Consider the following 20,846-nt stretch of genomic DNA (forward strand, 5'->3'; position numbering starts at 1 on the left):
ATAGGAATTAATGAAGGACTTTGGGTTTAAAGTGGCTATTTCTCTAAAATCTATTGTTTATTAATTTTATAGTACTAAAATTGAAATAAAAATTGATAGTACTGTACCATGTAGTTTTCGTGAATTCTATTGGTTTATTATTTGTCTTGTTAAATATAATCTGTGGAAGTACAAGAATATCTTATGATCAACAGTTTTAGCACTTTATCAGGTTATCACTTACCTAAAAAGAACAAGAACTAAGTGCTATGAGACTCCTTACAAATTTCCTATTTCAAACGAAGATAATAAGAAACTGTATGTAAATTTGGAGTTAGAGGTGTGTGATTAATGTTGACGTTAATATATACATTTAAAATTCTCTTTGTAATCTGTTCATTTTCAGTAGAGCAGTTTGAAACGCAAAAAAACAAGGGTAGAGGTCCAAACATTCTAAATAATTGATGATAATCTATTTTTATTAGCTGTAGTCACAACAATGATGTGTACGTTTGTGTCAATGGAGTATGTTCCCCAAACATTACAATATTAAGTTAATAATTATAATATAGTTTCAGTAAAGTTGACTAACGTAATAAAATACTACAGGCTTCACAACCAGTTAAACCATGAGAACAGCAAACTGAACAATACCAATATAACTAAACGACTGAACTAAAAGAGTTTGAGCTTTATTTAAAAGATTTTTTTGTGCATACAAAAAAATATAAAAAAATATACATTCCATTTTGTGGAATTTCTGTCTAAGATAACTATGTATTTAAAAATCTAATATTCTCTGAAAATCTAAAATTGACCTATGCTTTTAGATGAATTTAATTCAGGGTTATTCTGAATGTGATTTATTACACATAATTATATAGAGCAAAAAACCCTACATATCATAATGATTTTATAAACTCATTTATAATATTTAATCATATTTTTAATTAGAAACTAACAATTCAGTTATACAATTACCACAATTCGATTCAATTCAATAATAGCTCAAGTTAGAGTCCTGTGACTTTAATTTTGCTCCGCCCCCTGCTTTAAGATTATTTTTTCTATTATTAGTCATATAAATACGCCGCTTATCAAAAAAATAATTATATTTTCTGATTAGATCACTGATAATCATGTAATAATAATAAAAATATATATATATATAATAAAACAAAGCAGGTGGCAGGACCAATCGCATGTCGGGGGCGTGGTTTAGCAGGGGAGGGGGTGTGTCCAGACCCGGAATCGCTGCAGTTCAGTGAGTGTGTAGCAGCAGAGTGATCACTCCGTGTGTGAGAGTGAGTGTGTGTAAGTGTGTGTGTTTTAGTTAGTTAGTAAGTGTGTGTTTTACTGTGTTTTAGTGTGTGTGTTTACCGGTACCGGTCATGGCTGAGGTAGGCTCTCCGCGCCGGTATCACTTCGTCGTGTTCGGGGCCTCCGGCTTCACCGGCCGCTACGTGCTGGAGGAGGCGGCGCGCTGCGCGGCGGAGGCCCGGGAGGAGCTGCGCTGGGCGGCCGCGGGCAGGAGCAGAGCCCGCCTGGAGACCGCGATCAGCCAGGCCGCCGAGAGTCTCGGTACGAGCTGATCACTCCCACACTGCCAACACGAGCACTCTTTACTCTCACTCTCTGCGCACTCTTTACCCACTCCCTAAGCACTCTTATTCACTCTCAGCACTCTTTACTCACTCCCTAAGCACTCTTATTCACTCTCAGCACTCTTTACTCACTCCCTGAGCACTCTTTACCCACTCCCTAAGCATTCTTATTCACTCTCAGCACTCTTTACCCACTCCCTAAGCACTCTTATTCACTCTCAGCACTCTTTACTCACTCCCTGAGCACTCTTTACCCACTCCCTAAGCACTCTTATTCACTCTCAGCACTCTTTACTCACTCCCTAAGCACTCTTATTCACTCTCAGCACTCTTTACTCACTCTGAACACTTTTTGTTCATTCCCTGAGCACTCTTTACTCACTTTTTCGAGCACTCTTTACTCACTCCCTAAGCACTCTTATTCACTCTCAGCACTCTTTACTCACTCCCTGAGCACTCTTTACCCACTCCCTAAGCACTCTTATTCACTCTCAGCACTCTTTACCCACTCCCTAAGCACTCTTATTCACTCTCAGCACTCTTTACTCACTCTGAACACTTTTTGTTCATTCCCTGAGCACTCTTTACTCACTTTTTCGAGCACTCTTTACTCACTCCCTAAGCACTCTTATTCACTCTCAGCACTCTTTACTCACTCCCTGAGCACTCTTTACTCACCTTTTTAGCACTCTTTACCCACTCCCTGAGCACTCTTATTCACTCTCAGCACTCTTTACTCACTCTGAACACTTTTTGTTCGTTCCCTGAGCACTCTTTACTCACTTTTTTTAGCACTCTTTACCCACTCCCTGAGCACTCTTATTCACTCTCAGCACTCTTTACTCACTTTTTTTTAGCACTCTTTACCCACTCCCTGAGCACTCTTATTCACTCTCAGCACTCTTTACTCACTCCCTGAGCACTCTTATTCACTCTCAGCACTCTTTATTCATTCTCGTGTCACTTAGTAGGATATATTTATACTCTTTGCTTATATTTATAAGAGTTTTATATATTGAGTAGAAACTGAAACAGCTGAAACAGTAATTTACCAAGACCCTGATTTTGTATAAAAAGCTAAAGTGTAACAAAGTATTACATTTTTACTGATACTATTGTGCACCGTGCAGTGTGACACACCTACTCTCTGTTCACTCTCTGGTTGCTATCTGATCACTCTTATTACTCTTTGTTCACTCTTTAGTCACGATCATAATTTTTGGATTCTTTCTCTGATCACTCTTCTCTCTCAGAGAGGAGTGTGTATAATAGTGCAGCAGTGTTAGGGAGTGTACAGTGTGTGTGAGTGTGTTTGAGTGTGTGTGTGTGTGTGTGAGTGTGAGCAGCAGCTGAATGGAGTGAATGGTGCCCCTGTGTACCAGCTGTAGTTATACTGGAATCAGCTGTAATGAACCAGTTCACACCAATATTTACTGTTCACACACTGTGTGGTTTGAGGGGGATGCTGTGGTATCGTTATTATAGGGGGCTATGAGGGTATCGCTGTGTGGTTTGTGGGGGGATGCTGTGGTATCATTATTATAGGGGGATATGAGGGTATCGCTGTGTGGTTTGAGGGGATGCTGTGATATTGTGATTATAGGGGGCTATGAGGGTATCGCTGTGTGGTTTGTGGGGGGATGCTGTGGTATCATTATTATAGGGGGATATGAGGGTATCGCTGTGTGGTTTGAGGGTATTGCTGTGTGGTTTGAGGGGGATGCTGTGATATTGTGATTATAGGGGGCTATGAGGGTATCGCTGTGTGGTTTGTGGGGGGATGCTGTGGTATCATTATTATAGGGGGATATGAGGGTATCGCTGTGTGGTTTGAGGGTATTGCTGTGTGGTTTGAGGGGGATGCTGTGATATTGTGATTATAGGGGGATATGAGGGTATTGCTGTGTGGTTTGAGGGGGATGCTGTGATATTGTGATTATAGGGGGATATGAGGGTATTGCTGTGTGGTTTGAGGGGGATGCTGTGATATTGTGATTATAGGGGGATATGAGGGTATCGCTGTGTGGTTTGAGGGGGATGCTGTGTGGTTTGAGGGGGATGCTGTAATATTGTGATTATAGGGGGATATGAGGGTATCGCTGTGTGGTTTGAGGGTATTGCTGTGTGGTTTGAGGGGGATGCTGTGATATTGTGATTATAGGGGGATATGAGGGTATCGCTGTGTGGTTTGAGGGTATTGCTGTGTGGTTTGAGGGGGATGCTGTGATATTGTGATTATAGGGGGATATGAGGGTATTGCTGTGTGGTTTGAGGGGGATGCTGTGATATTGTGATTATAGGGGGATATGAGGGTATCGCTGTGTGGTTTTTGGGGGGATGCTGTGGTATCATTATTATAGGGGGATATGAGGGTATCGCTGTGTGGTTTGAGGGGGGATGCTGTGGTATCATTATTATAGGGGGATATGAGGGTATTGCTGTGTGGTTTGAGGGGGATGCTGAAATATTGTGATTATAGGGGGATATGAGGGTATCGCTGTGTGGTTTGTGGGGGGATGCTGTGGTATTATTATAGGGGGATATGAGGGTTTTGATTAATAAATTTCTCTGTGTTTAGTTTAACTCTGGCCGCTGGGTTCAGCAGGTAGATCCGCTCTGATGTGTGGAGTTACGTGGTTTGTGTGGGTTTATCTGATGATCTGAGCTGATCAGACCGGACTGATCCGGGTTCTGGATCTGATGTTTGATCTGATCCTGGTTAAAGTGGTCTGATAACCCCGGCGCTGGTCTGTTAGAGGAGGAGTCGGGATGTTTTATCAGTTTGGACTTTGTTTCAGTCGGTTTCTCAACACCTGCAGCGTGGAGAATAAACCTGTGACCGGGGGAAGGTGCAGAAATATTCAGACCTGTTCCACCTGAGAGCAGATCAGTGCAGGTCTAAGATTATTCTGAATGATCACAGTACTGATAAACACTTTATTATTTTTACCTTAATATGTGCTTACTCAGTATAGCTGTAATGCTTTATTGTGTGCACTATAGGACTGGGCGATATGGGCCTTGAATATTATCACAATATTCCCTTTATATATATATATTTACATATACATTTTTTTTTTAGTTTTTAGTTTTATTATTTGTTTAATTCCCCATTGTGGGATTAATAAAGAATTATTTTATTTTATCTTAAGGAGCCACGATATTCATAGAGGGGCCAAGTTTTATCTCACCAGTCACACTGTGTTCAAACACTTGCATTTAATAAAAAAAACCCAACTTTTAACACAAAGAAAAAAAATTATCTGTAATCAACATTTTAACAATCAAAAGGAAAATGTGTAAAAAAAAGTATATATATATATATATATATGTGTGTGTGTGTGTGTGTGTGTGTTTGTATGTATGAATATTTTTTTTTTAAATATACTTATTACTTTATTGTTCTTTGCAGTTATTTGAAAATTATTTTAGTTGAATTTTTTCAGTCTTTCAGTGCTTTCATTTTTATGTTTGCCCTTGTGGCCACGCCCCTATAACCACCAGTGGAGTATCAGGTAAAAATCAGGTAAATTCACCCCTTTAGTCCAGAACTCTTATTTTAGCTGGATGATAATGAAATAAAAAGCAGCACATCAGAGATTCCCCTCTAATCCGCCCAATAAAACACATTCTGCACAGCCCAGAACACGCCCACTTTTAATTTCAGTCATTCAGGTTTTTAAAAACTTAAACTTAAAACTTTAACCTGAAGCTCATCAGTGAGTTTAGTACAGTTAATGGTGTTGGGTGGAAATTATTGTTAATCTGAGCATGATGAGAACTGTGTGAAATAACTTCTGCTGAAGTGGTTCTGTTTTGCAGGTTCTGTTGCTGCGGCTCTGTTGCTGCGGCTCTGTTGCTGCGGCTCTGTTGCTGCGGATCTGTTGCTGCGGCTCTACTGCTGCGGTGCTGTTTTGCAGGTTCTGTTGCTGCGGTTCTGTTGCTGCGGCTCTGTTGCTGCGGCTCTGTTGCTGCGGTTCTGTTGCTGCGGCTCTGCTGCTGCGGCTCTGCTGCTGCGGTGCTGTTTTGCAGGTTCTGTTGCTGCGGCTCTGTTTTGCAGGTTCTGTTGTTGCGGTTCTGTTGTTGCGGCTCTGTTGCTGCGGTTCTGTTGCTGCGGTTCTGTTTTGCAGGTTCTGTTGTTGCGGCTCTGTTGTTGCGGCTCTGTTGTTGCGGCTCTGTTGCTGCGGCTCTGTTGCTGCGGCTCTGTTGCTGCGGCTCTGTTGCTGCGGCTCTGTTGCTGCGGTTCTGTTGCTGCGGCTCTGTTGCTGCGGCTCTGTTTTGCAGGCTCTGTTGCTGCGGCTCTGTTGCTGCGGCTCTGTTGCTGCGGTTCTGTTGCTGCGGTTCTGTTGCTGCGGCTCTGCTGCTGCGGTTCTGTTGCTGCGGTTCTGTTTTGCAGGTTCTGTTGCTGCGGTTCTGCTGCTGCGGTGCTGTTTTGCAGGTTCTGCTGTTTTGCAGGTTCTGTTGCTGCGGTTCTGTTGCTGCGGCTCTGCTGCTGCGGTGCTGTTTTGCAGGTTCTGTTGCTGCGGTTCTGTTGCTGCGGCTCTGTTGCTGCGGTTCTGTTGCTGCGGTTCTGTTGCTGCGGCTCTGTTTCTCTGCGGGTTTCTGAAGCTGTTTGTTTGTTGAGCAGCTGATGGTAAATTGTATTACTCTCACATGATCCGACCCGTTAGAGCCCGTCTCCTCCCTCAGCTCTCCGGATCTCTCCGGATCAGCAGGTGCTGGAGTATTGTACTCTCTGAAAGCTCTGATGTTGACGGGGAGACGGGGAGAATGGACCAAACAGAACCGGTATTCTTACAGAGTGGACCCAGATCACTAACTGGGCCTAAAGCTGATCTTCTACCTCCTCTTCTCTCTTCTTCCTACCTGATTATATTCAGTTCTGATTTGAGTCTCATCAGTATGTGTTGGAGCTGCACTATATATCGTTTGAGGATCGTCATGGCGATGTGTGAATGCACAATAGTCACGTCACGGGACGTTTGATGTCACTTAAGACAATCAAATTAAACGTATCATGTTTTATGTTTTGATTCTTGACTCAAGAAGAAGTAGATACACAGTGCTGTCTCTGTGTCTGTGTGAGTGACAGGCTGCTGCTGCCTGAGGAGCACATCCACATGGTTGTCACATGCTTGTAAATGTGAGCACGTGTGGAAAGCTGTGCTCCTCAGTGCAGCACAGTTTAGCAGTGCAGATATTAACAAGAGGAGCTACTTTGAAGAATTTGAATATAAAACATAATCTGGTTTAACACTTTTTTTGTTTAGTAAATAATTTCTTATGTTTTTCTTCATGAGTTTAGTATTAATCTACAATATAGAACATTTTAAAATAATGTAAAAAAAAACCCACTAAATTTAAGGTGTTTAAACGTTTGACTGGTACTGTATGTATGTGGAGTTACTGTATATCAGTAGGAGTGTGTGTCTGTGGGTAATGGAGTTTATTTGCATGTTGAGAACAGTGTACAGTGTTTATTACCGTTAACGATCCTCCTAAATTATTTTATTACAATTTTACATTAATTATGGCTCTGATTTACATAACCAAACCGATACGCCAACGAACTTTACTCTCTGTACAGAGACTGATCCAGGAGCTGCTACACCACCAAACACTTATTATAAAAAGAGGAATATATTACAGGAATTTATTCTGAGATATACATATTGCTTGGCTGTCATTATTCTGCCCTTTTAAAAAGAAAGAGTTAAATGCATTAAATACTTGTTACATAAAGCAAATTGTATTTAAACACAAAAAGCAGGAAAAAAAATCAACATGTATTAATCATATTTATAATAAAATCTGCAAACGAAAGAAAAAGATAACATATAATAAAATATATATAATATATGTGTTTTTTTAACAATATTTGTAGGTATTTGAAAATTATTTTCATTAGGATTTGGACAGTCTTATTTTTCAGAAGCAAAAATTAAACAGAAAAAAATGAGAGATTAAAGATGCAATAGACTTTGGCAGTAAAATGTACAAAAAATCCATAAAAACACAAAAATAACCAAATATCTTTTAAAATAGTTTGGATATATTAATGTATATTTCAATAATAATATATATCAATAAAATATAAATATATTTCACTTCTTTTATTTCCTTTTGTTTGAAGATTATATTAGTTTTTATTAGTTTGTGCCACAAAATTAACTAGTTAATTAATGATTGATGTGCTGCCGATAATCAGAAAACCCAAAGTGCCTGAAACTGCACTAAAAGTAGTCATAAAGCAAATTTACAGAGAGTTCAGTTCTGGAAACATGCTGGAGGGAGATATATCAACAGCTACACCTGAACAAAGCTCTAAATATATATTCATGAGAAGCCCCACTGAAAAGATCCACAGTAAAAATCAAAGGCACCAAATAGATGAAGAATTATAACACTTATAATGTTCCTCAGAGATGAAGCTAAAATTCAATATATTTATTTATTTAAGTATATTATTAATTTTATTATTTAATTTCTTTACTTCTGGTCAGTGCAGTAAAGGTTGGGGTTAAAGATCAGTAAAGTATAAATTAGCTACAGTTATTCAATTGTGAATGGACGGTCCTCACAATTATAGCAAAACTTGTGTGGTGTGTGTGTGTATATGAGGTGTGAACGTTGTTTGTCGTAAATTGTTGGATTGTGAGGACATTTGGTAGGTTTTCTGAACTTTTAAGGCTTTTGTAGTAACATTTTTGTAGTAAAGTTGAATGGAGGAGCTACTGAGCTCTGAGTTTCCTCTTCTGAAGTCACCGCTGCTCCACCAGCCGCTCACGTTCAGTAAAACTGAGCCGGATCCTCGTTTAGAGGCTGTACGTGTGACGTAAAGACGCATGACGTGACCGGACCTCACGCGAAAAGCAACCGACACCCCGGTTTATAGAATGAATATATTATCAGGATTAGCAGGGATGGTGGTTCAGCTCTCAGATACCATTAAACACTATATTTTATCCATATTCTTCTACAATCAGAAACACTTCTACTTTCAGTTTAGAAAATCTAAAAGAGTGAAATAATAACTTTTGGTTAATATGTGTGTATGTGTGTGTATATAAAATGTGTGTATGTGTGTAGGTAAGCCGGAGCTGCAGACGGAGGTGGATATAATCGTGGCGGATGTGGACGATGCGGAGTCGTTGGCGGTGATGTGTAAACAGGCGGTGATTGTTCTGAACTGTGTGGGTCCGGTAAGTATCCAGCAGCACCATACTCTCCACTGTACCCAGGTTCTGTACGTGATCAGATTAGAGTAGAGGTGAGACAAGGCACTAATATCACGAGACGAGACACAATACTAGGTTCACGAGAACGAGACGAGACGAGATTTAAAAATAATATTTTAAAGAAAAAGTTAAAAAATGAAAAATGGCTTAAACTAGAGTTTTATTTGACAAAACCATATAACACAAATTTAACAGACTGGTTTCTCTCACACATTGATTCTATAAGAAATAGAAATAAGAATAAAAAATAAAAATAAAACTTATATCTAGGTCTTATATAGTGTAAACAATAACCAGTCATATTAAGACTATGCTTGAAGTGAAACAGAGACAGAACATGTTTTTAAATGCAGTACAGAGCTAAGGGATTACACAGTGATTTAAATTAGGTCAGAAATACAGTTAGCATCGCCAGTTAGCCGTTAGCATCTCCATTAACATCTGCAGTCTGTTAGTCTAGCTAGCATTAGCACCAACAGCTGCATTCAGGCATTGTGACTGTAATAATTAACTTACTAAAGTGAACTAAAGCCATAATCCACATCTAATATCAAACCACAGATCCTCCCCACTCTAACCAGCACTATTAAATCAATCAAAAAATCTATAAAAAAAACACAAAACACTGATTTATTTAGCTCAGAAATACAGTTAGCGACGTCGTTTAGCATTAGCTATTGCAGCTAATCCACTATGCTACATGTCAAAATAAAAGTCTCCTGCGCAGTGCATAAAAAAAGTATTTTATATTTAAAGTATTTAATATTTAACTTTTAAAAAATATTTAATAAAAATTAAAACATTGAATTTAAAAGAAAACTGTTGTGTTTGTATATAAAGTGTGTCAAATAAATGATTTTTGAACACATTTATATTAAATGCACTTGTGTATAACGTTACTCTTCAAAGCGCTGTCTGTCTGTTTCAACCTCATTATGTAACTTTAATCATAGTACTAATAATAAACTACAAGTATTGGTATTTTTTTCGGTTCCGGCAGTTTTATATCGGAATCGGATCGGAGCTGAAAGAAAACTGTATCGTCTCATCACTACTTTACACTTTAAACACCACATCAGTTGTACAAGCGTGCACAGACTTCTGCACACAGCTTATAATGTGTTTAATTGTAAAATGAGGGATAAATAAAATGAAATATATTTTTATTATATATTTCTGATGTATGTACTGAGTTGCTGAATGTACTGAAATACTCGTTCTCCTGCAGTACAGGTTCTTTGGAGAGCCGGTGGTCAAGGCCTGTGTGGAGAACGGGGCGCACTGTGTGGACGTCAGTGGAGAACCTCAGGTACGTCTTTTACCAGTACGGTACCAGTATCAACCAGTACTGTACTAAAACACTCAGGACTGGGCTGAAATGACTTATTTTCCAGTTTTTAAATAGCTGAATTACAACAGCTACAATTGTTCTGTAACTGTTCCATTCTTGTGTGAAACTTTGCTGTAGTGTAATTGTACTTTACCTGTAATTGTACCATACCGGAGTAAAACTACTGTTGTGTAATTGTACTGTAGTATACTGTACTGTAATTGTACCGTACAGTAGAGAAACATTACTATAGTGTAGTGTACTTTACTGTAAGGTAGTATAATGTACTGTAACAAACCTGCATTGACTACTTTTCCTCTGTCCTGGAGTGTAATTGTACTGTATATTTTACTGTAGCTGTAGTGAAACTGCACTGTAGAGTAATTCTATTGTACTTCAGAGTAGTGTACTTTAAATTGTAGTATAATTCTAATGCGCTGTAGTGGAAGTGTAGTATGCTGTAGAATTGCTGTAGTGCTATAATATGTAATATTTTAACACTTATTTTGCACTGTGTTTTTGTTTGTTATTGTGTGTGTGATGGTGTGTGTAGTTTCTGGAGGGTATGCAGTTGAAGTATGATGGTGAGGCGGGGGAGAAGGGGGTGTATATAGTGGGAAGCTGTGGATTCGACTCCATTCCAGCAGATCTGGGAATCCTGTTCACCAGAGACCAGTTTAAAGGTGGGTTCCTCTACAAATCCAGATTCATATAATCATCACACATCATTCCAGATCCAGATATTAGTTTGTGAACAGATGTGATTAATGTAGATGATAGTGATTATGATGATGATGTGGTGGTGTGTGTTCTGGTTCTGCTGTGTGTTGGTTAGGTGATGATGATTATAATGATGGTGATGATGATGGTGTGTGTGTTGTGTGTTTTGCAGGCACTCTTACATCGGTGGAAAGTTTTCTGACGGCGAGTGCAGGACCCGAGGTCAGTACTGTTCATCTAACTCACTGTGATCAGATGTGATTATTGATTAGTTTGTGATCATGGTATCAGTGTGTGTGATTAGTGATCAGTGTATGACCCGGTGTGTGTGTGTGTGGTGTTTGTTCAGGGTGCGTGTATTCACGAGGGGACGTGGCAGTCTCTGGTGTACGGTCTGTCGGACAGCGGGACGCTCCGCAGCCTGAGGAAGAAGTTCGGCCATAAACCACTTCCTGTTGTCGGAGCCAAAATCAAACGCAGGTACCAATCAGATTCACTGATCTGATCACCATCACACAGTTCTAATATACATACAATCTTATCAGTTATCAGATTTTACCTCTCAATTTATAAAATATACTCATAGAAATATATTACTAACACTGAAGCAAACACTAAAGAGTAACTACATGATGGTGATGTATGGGTTTAGAGCTGATTGGGCGGAGCAGTGTACCTCTGACAGCAGTGAGATGCAGATGGTTGAGGTCGTCAGCCGGGGGGTTGGGATTATTGATTGTCTATTGAGTGATTTGCATATTGTGAGAAACATCATCCTCGTCTATAGCACATCTGAACCTGAGGGGGCGCTGCAGAGGCGGGAACTACTGCAATGAAAGTGTTTTTTAAGATAGGAAATGTTTATAAAGTATATAAAAAAATGTACGCATGTGTTAGGGTTTATGAGATGGGGTTTAGTGCCTCTTTAATGCAACACCATAGCAACCAACAGGGATACCACAGCAGCCACCCAACCAGTAGAGCCTGGCAGTGTGTATAGCATTAAATATTATGTGTTTATATGTGTGTGTTTGTGTTTATATGTGTGTGTAGGAGTGCTCTGTTCTACAGTAATGAGATCCAGCAGTACTCGGTTCCCTTCATGGGAGCTGATCCAGCCGTGGTGAAGAGAACCCAGAGGTTCCTGCATGAGGAGCTCCAGGAGAACCCGGTCAGTTCCAGCTCTAATCACTGATACACAATAATCACACAATATTTACCTGATAACTATGTTTTTTAATAATAAAAATATAGTAAAATATTAATATCACCAATATTTAAAGACAATTTCACAATACACAATTTTGGGTAAAACTTTATAAAAACTTTCATTAATATATTTTAACTAATGATCAGTAGATGTGAACAAATCATTAGCTCGTCAGAATTTGAATATTAATAAATCGCTAGTAAATGTGAATTTTAAACCGGACAAATGTGATAGCAACTTTTTAGTTTCTTAAAATGTGAAAAATAAGTATTTAATAATTAGTGAATAGTATATTAATGAAAGTTATTATAAAGTTTTGCCCAATTTTTATTAGAAGGAAAACATGTTGACACCCCTGTTCCTTTCTAGAGTCACATAATGCGCCTTATAATCCAGTGCGCCATGTGTATGGAAATAGACGTTTATTGATAGTGCATCTTATATTATGTTGCATCTTATAATGCAAAAAAATTATACAGTACGCATTTATGCACTTAATATTCTCTGTAATTAAATAGTTTTTTTATTGATAAAATCAACACAGAAAAAATAGAGATTTAAACCATTTATCACAATACCATGAAATAACATATTTATTGATATTTTCAGTGTTTTGTAGGCAAGGCAAGGCAAGGCAAGTTTATTTATATAGCACCTTTCATACACAACGGTCATTCAAAGTGCTTTACAAATTAGAAAATACACAGAGAAATCAAATAAAAAAATAAAAATAAAGATAAGTCAAATTAAAAATATGTAAAAGAACAAAAAGAATTTGAAATAAAAATAAAATAAGAATAAAGCATGAATAAAACATACATGATTAAAACAAAGAGAAGTAAAATTAAAAACATGTAAAAGAACAACAAGGAATTGGAAATAAAATTAAAATAAGAAAAAACATAATATAAAAGTGCCGTTACAGAATAAAAGTGGGCGGAGCTGCAGTGTTTTAAGCTGAGCTGAAAGCCTGATCAAACATGTAGGTTTTCAGTCTGGATTTAAACATGTTTAGTGTTGGAGCTCTTCTAATGCTCTCTGTTAACTGGTTCCATTTAAGAGCAGCGTAGCAGCTAAACGCTGCCTCTCCATGTTCAGTTTTTACTTTAGGCAGCTCTAACTGACCAGTTCCTGATGATCTGAGAGTTCTGCTCGGCTCATACTGCTGGAGCACATCAGATAAATATGCTGGTCCTGCACCATTAACACATTTATACACCAGTAACAGAACCTTAAAGTCTATTCTGTAACAGACTGGTATCCAGTGCAGGGATTTAAGGATGGGGGTGATGTGCTCCCTTCTTTTACTTCTAGTCAGAACTCTGGCTGCTGAATTCTGAATCAGCTGAAGCTGTTTGATGGTCTTTTTTGGGAGTCCAGTTAGGAGTCCATTACAGTAATCAATCCTACTAGAAATAAAGGCGTGGATGAGTTTCTCCAGGTCTGATTTAGACAGAAAATCTCTGATCTTATTGATGTTCTTGAGGTGATAAAATGCTGATTTGGTGACGGCTTTGACATGACTGTTAAAAGTGAGATCAGAGTCCATTTGTACACCAAGATTACGCACTAGTTCTTTAGATTTCAGGCTTTTTGAATCCAGATAGGCAGCTAGTCTGTGCCTCTCATTACTATTCCCAAATAAAATAACCTCTGTTTTATCTTTATTTAATTGCAGAAAGTTCTGTCCCATCCATTTATTTATCTGCTCAAGGCATTTACACAGTGAGTCAATGGGACCATAGTTGTTTGGGCAGAGGGCCATGTAGATCTGAGTGTCATCTGCATAGCTGTGGTAAGATATCCCATAGTCACGCATGATTTCACCCAGAGGAATCATATATAAATTAAATAAGAGTGGCCCAAGAATTGAACCCTGGGGTACACCACAGGTCACTGGCACAGTCTCAGACACATTATTTTCCATTTCCACAAAGTATTTCCTTCCTTGAAGGTATGAACTAAACCATTTTAGGACAGTTCCAGAAATTCCAACCCGGTTCTCAAGTCTATCTATGAGAATGTTGTGGTCAATGGTGTCAAAAGCAGCACTGAGATCCAGCAGTAGTAGAATAGACATTTTTCCTGAGTCTGTGTTTAAGCGAATGTCATTGATAACCTTAATTAGCGCAGTCTCAGTACTATGATTGGGCCGGAAACCTGACTGAAATTGGTCTAGACAGTTATTTATGGACAGAAAGTGCATAACTTGCTTGAAGACAATTTTTTCAATTATTTTTCCAATGAATGGTAGATTAGAAATTGGTCTGTAATTGTTTAATAAGTTTGTATCTAAATTTTTCTTTTTTAAGAGAGGCTTCACAACGGCTGTTTTTAATGAATTTGGAAATTCACCCGACATGAGTGAGGTGTTTACTATTTGAAGAATGTCTGCTGATATTGAGTAAAACACATTCTTTAAAAACTTGGTTGGTAATGTATCAAGACTGCAAGTGGATGATTTGAGATGTCTCACTGTATCAATTAAAACAGGAAGGGTAAGTAAGTGTGGATTATGAGATAATGCAGGTGAGCACTGTAATAATATGGTATTTTAAGTGCATAATTATTTAAATTATATGTAAATATTGTTTGTTCTCAGGTTCAGTACGGGGCGTACGTCGGAGTGGGCGGAGTCTCCTCCGTGGTGAAGCTGCTATTCGCTGGTCTGATGTTCTGGATTCTGGTTCAGTTCAGTTTTGGGAGGAATCTTCTGATTAAGGTCAGAAAGTGTTAATTGATTTACTCTCACCCTGTTCACACTTTACACACACAGGACAGGATTTTTTTATATTGTAAATTTAATATTAAAGCTCTACAGGAACACATGCTGAAGTATTGTTTAATAATCCAGAATCTGTTTTCTACTTTAGATTCATATACAATGTAGAAAATACATTAAATAAAGCAAAACACTGAATTAGGTGTGTCCAAACTTTTGACTGGTAGTGTTTATTAAAGTAGTACGTTTATGTAATTTTTTTTTTTTCTTTCTCTTTTTGGTTTTTAGTTTCCACGTTTTTTCTCTTTTGGATATTTCTCCAAGGAGGGACCAACCCAAAAACAGGTATAAATTTCAGTTAAACACACCATACTGACAACACACACACACACACACACTGCATCATTTATTTATTTATTTCTGATCTTTAAAAGTATTACAGGATTTCAGCACCAATCAGTGATCCAGCCTGTCATCAGTTACACAATCACATTCACACTTACACAGTAAAAAGAATTATGATAAGAGAGTTGAGTAATTAGATAAATCTGAGATGTGTGTGTGTATATAATAAATATATATGTATATATGTGCAGATGGAGGGCTCTTCGTTCAGGTTTGGGTTTTATGGAGAAGGCTACACTGAAGGTCAGGATCCGTCTGAGGGGAAACCCAACGCCAAGATCCGCACCCTCGTCCAGGGACCAGGTGATGATCACTACTCTAACTACTGCTGATGTGAGAGGTGGGGTGGAGTAGGTGAGATGTGCGGTGAGTGTGTGTTGTTCGAGATATGATGTAATGGTTAGCCTTCTATATAAATGTGTGAAAAATATACTGTGAATAATAAAATGATCAAATGTGGTGTAAGTATTGGTTAATGCATATAAAATACAGGGTTTCACAGATGATTATGTAATTTTAGATACCAAGATAAGTAATCATGATTGTGAGATACTTGTCAATATATTCAAGGTAAAACAAGGTTTCTTCGTAAGATTTTCCACATAGGTGAGTGAGGTGTGGTGATGTAATCACTGTGATGATGATGTTGTGCAGAGGCGGCGTACGTGGCTACACCCATAGCGATGGTTCAGGCAGCGTTCACCATCCTGAACGAACTGGATTCACTCCCTAAAAAGTGAGTAAACTCTTCTCTGCTCACTATTAACCCTTACAGCTCACTACTGATCTTTCATTTTACACCACGCCCAGAAGAGCACAGAGTAGTAGGACTGTTATTAGAACAGTTTAGTCTGAATGATACAAGAAATAGTGATAAAATATTATTAAAATACATAACTATTTTTGATGACTGTGTAACAAGAATAAAATAGCTTTATAATAAAAGTACCTCCTTTAAAAGAGCAATACATTTTATATTATTAAACTTAATTACACTGGATTTGAAATATAAAAAGTAACTATCCTACCAAAATAAAAGTCCTGTTTGTATACAAAATCAACACCCCAGCTACATATCATTTCCTGTCCAGTGAAAAACAAGTATCTCCGTTTTTAAATCATTTTCAGTTTTTTACATAATTTGAACTCTCAAACTGTCCCTCACTCTGTCACAATTTCATGATTAATTGACCAATAGAAATTCTCCAAATTTACCTAAAAATAAACTCATATTTATTTATATTGACTTCTATTAAAATGTAAGAAGGTTAACTGTGAACCTGTGAAGGTTAAGTGTTTTGGAGATACATATTTTTTACTGGACAGCAACAATATATTGTACAATTAATCAATAACATAATTATCAGGTTATCATTACAGACTAGACCTTATATTGCATTATAGTGTAAAAAACTAAATTAATTTAGCAATATTACAAAATACATTATTCTTCACTGGAAGTCAAGGATTTAACACATCAAACACACTCTAAATAACACTGTATCCAAAAACAAGGTCAGATAAACTTTTACACTGTCCAAACAGCCCATGTGTTCTGAAAAACCCAAAATAAAATATTAGTATTTTATATATTTCAGAATAAGACAGATACAAAAGGTAATACCACACCAATAGTAGCATCTCTTTCTGTGCAAAGCAACATAATACTGCGCTTAGGAGCAATATATAACATTATTAACATCATTAGTCATTATATTAAATTGACTACTGTAAGAAATATCATTGCTGTCCAAAATATATATATCTCCAAAACAGCATCAGCATCTATACAGGAAAGAAAAAAAACTTCTAAACTTTCAAAGGAAGTCAATGTAGAAATATATATGTTTTTTTCCAGGTAATTTTGAAGTATTTTGTTTGGTCCGGTAAACAAGAAATTTTGTCTCAGTGTAAGGGACAGTTTATCTGTTCAAATTATGTAGTAAACTAGATGTAAAGTACTTATATGGGGCTGAATACTTTTGCACGTCACACTTTTCAGATTTTTTTTTGATTAAAATTTGTGCATCATTTTTGTTTCACCTCACAATGATGTGCTACTCTGTGTTTATCTATCATCACTAAAAATCGTAATAAATCTTGAAGTTTAACTTCAAGGGGTATGAATACTTTTGCAAGCCGCTGTTTACACTCCCTAATATATTCTATTTTGGTGGTGTGATTTCTGCAGGGGTGGAGTCTACACTCCCGGCGCCGCCTTCGCCAAGACCACCCTCATCGACCGTCTCAACAAACACGGCATCCAGTTCTCCGTGCTGTAGACCCGGCCGACCGCAGCCGGACTCCGAGCGGAGCGGCGCCACAGCCCGTCCATTTATTCTCAGAGACACGGGGACACGCCTACATACCCTAACGCCCTGGATACACTACATGTAAGAGAGGGGTAAATTCAGCATATAGAGCTGTTAGAGCCGAGCGATATGCTTTAAATATAATAAAAATATATATATCACACTACTAAGACAGCTTTACAAACCATAATATTACGATATAGATTTTTCATTATTTTTATATAATTATTAATAATTGTAGGTAATCAAGTTTGCAAATCAAAAGTGCAATTCTTAATGGACGTCAGAGTAAAAAGATTTTATTCCAGGTACTTTTGGAATAATATACAGCACAACGTTCAGATTATATTATATTAAAAATCTTATTTAAAGGAAAATGCCATTGTTTTGGAGTTAGCTATTAACATTTTTCAACTCCTGTTATTAATGCACCAAATCTAATTTATTTGTCTTAAAATTACCAAAAAGACGCTTTTTGTGTTCGTCTAAATACGTGACAATATAAAAGAACAATGGCATTTTTTATGAAAAGCAAGATTCAGATTATATTATGCTAAAACAAAACAAAACACAAGTTGTTCTTTATATTGTTCCCTAATTTTAAGATGAATGGACCAATAGAAATGCTTCTAAAATACCAAAGAATAAAATCTGTTATTTTTTTTTTATTGATGTCCATTAGCTATTACACTAATAACAGTAATGAAGCTTAAAAACAGCAAAAAAAACTCATATAAACTAAATTAGACTGTTTCTAATAATATACAGCTCAGTGGTACTTTACGACAATGCAATTAATTTTTAAGTCGTTTTAAAATTAAAAGCTTAAAATAAAATGTAAACTAGGGGGCACTAGAAACATCATTAGTACAGATACACCTGACCTATAGGGAGTAAAACACACTGTTTAAAGCTCTATCTGGACGAGATTAGTATCTCAGGGGTTCGTCTGTGAAAAACAGTGATAAAACTCCTGCATCCGAACTGCAATCGTAAAAACTGGAGGATCAGTGAGTTTTTAGTTTTTCTCGGTCACATGACATCACAGCGTTCAGTAGCTCCTCCATTTCCACTCTCTGCTGTTGCGCCCCCAAAGTGTAATTACGGTGCCCGGCAGTGGACAAATATCTAAATAAAAACAGTAGATAATTCAGCCTGTAATTTTTTCAGAGGACGTCTGAGAAAAACACCTACATGATCGTTCTGGACGGGAATAAAATCACAGAGGATAAAAAAAACAAAAAAAAAAACAAAAGAGAAAATTACCCAGAACCCCCTGAGATACTAAGTTTAAGTGATTCAGTTTATCATTAATTTAGCGTAATTAGTGCGATCACCTGGTCTGATCAGGAGGTGTTTAGTGTATCCTGGTCTATAAGCTGGTTTATATAACGCTGTGTTTATATAACCTGAACTGTTGCTTCTGTTTGCACCGATCTGCACGACTGCTCCTCTTATTTTTGCACTAAAACACTAAACGCTGCAGATCTCAGAGAGCTGAATTAATCAGAGTAAATTGGTGTTTTTGTAAGTGAATCTTGTATAAATGGTGTATTTTGATATGATTTAGTGCAAATTTACTCTGAGTCTGAGTAAGAGAATGAGCAGCATGTTCTGATTGTTTAAATAAAAAACTAAATAAATCTGGATCTCGTATCTTCTGGAATAATTATAATATTTTATGGAACATTGAATAAAGTAAGTAAAAGAAGGAATGAAATGATAGTGCTCTATAAAACACGTCAAAAAAATCTAATCGTCCCTGTTATTTAAATTAATACATTCCTATTGGACAGTTCTCTGAGCTGGAGTTATCTCAGGATTTATATAAAAAAAAGTCCTAGAGTTCTGTAGTCCTGAAGTCTAAGAGTTCTGTAGTCCTGAAGTCTAAGAGTTCTGTAGTCCTGAAGTCTAAGAGTTCTGTAGTCCTGAAGTCTAAGAGTTCTGTAGTCCTGAAGTCTAAGAGTTCTGTAGTCCTGAAGTCGAAGAGTTCTGTAGTCCTAAAGTCTAAGAGTTCTGTAGTCCTGAAGTCTAACCCTGCGTTCACACTGGAACGCGACGAGTCGCTTGTGTCGCCCAGCGTTTGTCGCTTGTGGGCGTGTCAAGCTCAACGCCCGCGTTTATCAAGGTCCAGCCTCCGACAAGAAAAAAGGCACAAAAAAGGAATCGCTCGGCCACTTTATTCTCCAGCTATAACTCCCAAACTTGCTGGACTCTTGGGCGTTTCTGTGATTTAACTGCGCTGGAAATGCAGCCGTTCCCGCAGACTGATGTGGGTCCACCCCGTTCAACAGAATGAACAGAAAAAGAAACTAGAAATTCAGAGAGCAGGAGCTTGAGGATGTCAGCCCGCCTGGTTTGTGATTGGTCCAAAGAAAAGCTAGGAGCCAATCGGGTTAGAATGTCGCTTCACCGCGTCATAATTAATTTGCATAAAGTTGAGAAAAATTCATCTCCGTGTCGCTTGTCGCTCTGTCGCTCTGTCGCTTTGTCGCCTCTCGCGTGTCGCGGCGACAAATCGCGCCCTGCCATAGGAAATGAATGGTCGCCTGTCGCTTTGTCGCTTTCCAGTGTGAACGCAGGGTAAGAGTTCTGTAGTCCTGAAGTCTAAGAGTTCTGTAGTCCTGAAGTCTACAAGTTTTATAGACCTACAGTCTTCCAGTTCTACACCCCAAAAGTCCAAGAGTTCTGTAGTCCTAAAGTCTAGGAGTTCTGTAGTCCTAAAGTCTAAGAGTTCTGTAGTCCTGAAGTCTAAGAGTTCTGTAGTCCTAAAGTCTAGGAGTTCTGTAGTCCTAAAGTCTAAGGGTTCTGTAGTCCTGAAGTCTAAGAGTTCTGTAGTCCTGAAGTTTAAGTGTTCTGTAGTCCTAAAGTCTAAGAGTTCTGTAGTCCTGAAGTCTAAGAGTTCTGTAGTCCTGAAGTCTAAGTGTTCTGTAGTCCTGAAGTCTAAGTGTTCTGTAGTCCTGAAGTCGAAGAGTTCTGTAGTCCTGAAGTCTAAGAGTTCTGTAGTCCTGAAGTCTAAGTGTTCTGTAGTCCTGAAGTCTAAGTGTTCTGTAGTCCTGACGTCTAAGAGTTCTGTAGTCCTGAAGTCTAAGAGTTCTGTAGTCCTGAAGTCTAAGAGTTCTGTAGTCCTGAAGTCTAAGTGTTCTGTAGTCCTGACGTCTAAGAGTTCTGTAGTCCTGAAGTCTAAGTGTTCTGTAGTCCTGAAGTCTAAGAGTTCTGTAGTCCTGAAGTCTACAAGTTTTATAGACCTACAGTCTTCCAGTTCTGTAGTCCTAAAGTCGAAGAGTTCTGTAGTCCTAAAGTCTAGGAGTTCTGTAGTCCTAAAG

At 38.0% G+C, this 20,846-nt stretch overlaps 1 protein-coding gene across 1 annotated transcript; it reads left to right on the forward strand.

Moving 5' to 3' along the window:
• The first annotated feature begins 1,235 nt into the window (after positions 1 to 1,235).
• Positions 1,236 to 19,169, forward strand: sccpdha.1 (saccharopine dehydrogenase a, tandem duplicate 1). The gene is made up of 12 exons (XM_022664748.2): positions 1,236 to 1,560; positions 8,673 to 8,785; positions 10,050 to 10,130; positions 10,705 to 10,834; positions 11,044 to 11,093; positions 11,221 to 11,351; positions 11,925 to 12,042; positions 14,684 to 14,803; positions 15,092 to 15,148; positions 15,400 to 15,511; positions 15,863 to 15,944; positions 17,400 to 19,169. The coding sequence occupies exons 1-12, from the start codon at positions 1,371 to 1,373 to the stop codon at positions 17,488 to 17,490; spliced, it is 1,275 nt and encodes a 424-aa protein (XP_022520469.2). The 5' UTR covers positions 1,236 to 1,370; the 3' UTR covers positions 17,491 to 19,169.
• Positions 19,170 to 20,846: the final 1,677 nt, after the last annotated feature.

The sequence above is a fragment of the Astyanax mexicanus genome, chromosome 14 (genome assembly GCF_023375975.1).
Source record: "Astyanax mexicanus isolate ESR-SI-001 chromosome 14, AstMex3_surface, whole genome shotgun sequence".
In the NCBI taxonomy this organism is placed as follows: Eukaryota; Metazoa; Chordata; class Actinopteri; order Characiformes; family Acestrorhamphidae; genus Astyanax; species Astyanax mexicanus.

Coding starts and splice junctions, on each gene's coding strand:
- sccpdha.1 (XM_022664748.2), top strand. CDS start 1,371: ATGGCTGAGGTAGGCTCTCCGCGCCGGTATCACTTCGTCGTGTTCGGG. Junction 11,094..11,220: donor CGGCGAGTGCAGGACCCGAG/GTCAGTACTGTT, acceptor GTGTTTGTTCAG/GGTGCGTGTATTCACGAGGG. Junction 12,043..14,683: donor AGGAGCTCCAGGAGAACCCG/GTCAGTTCCAGC, acceptor GTTTGTTCTCAG/GTTCAGTACGGGGCGTACGT.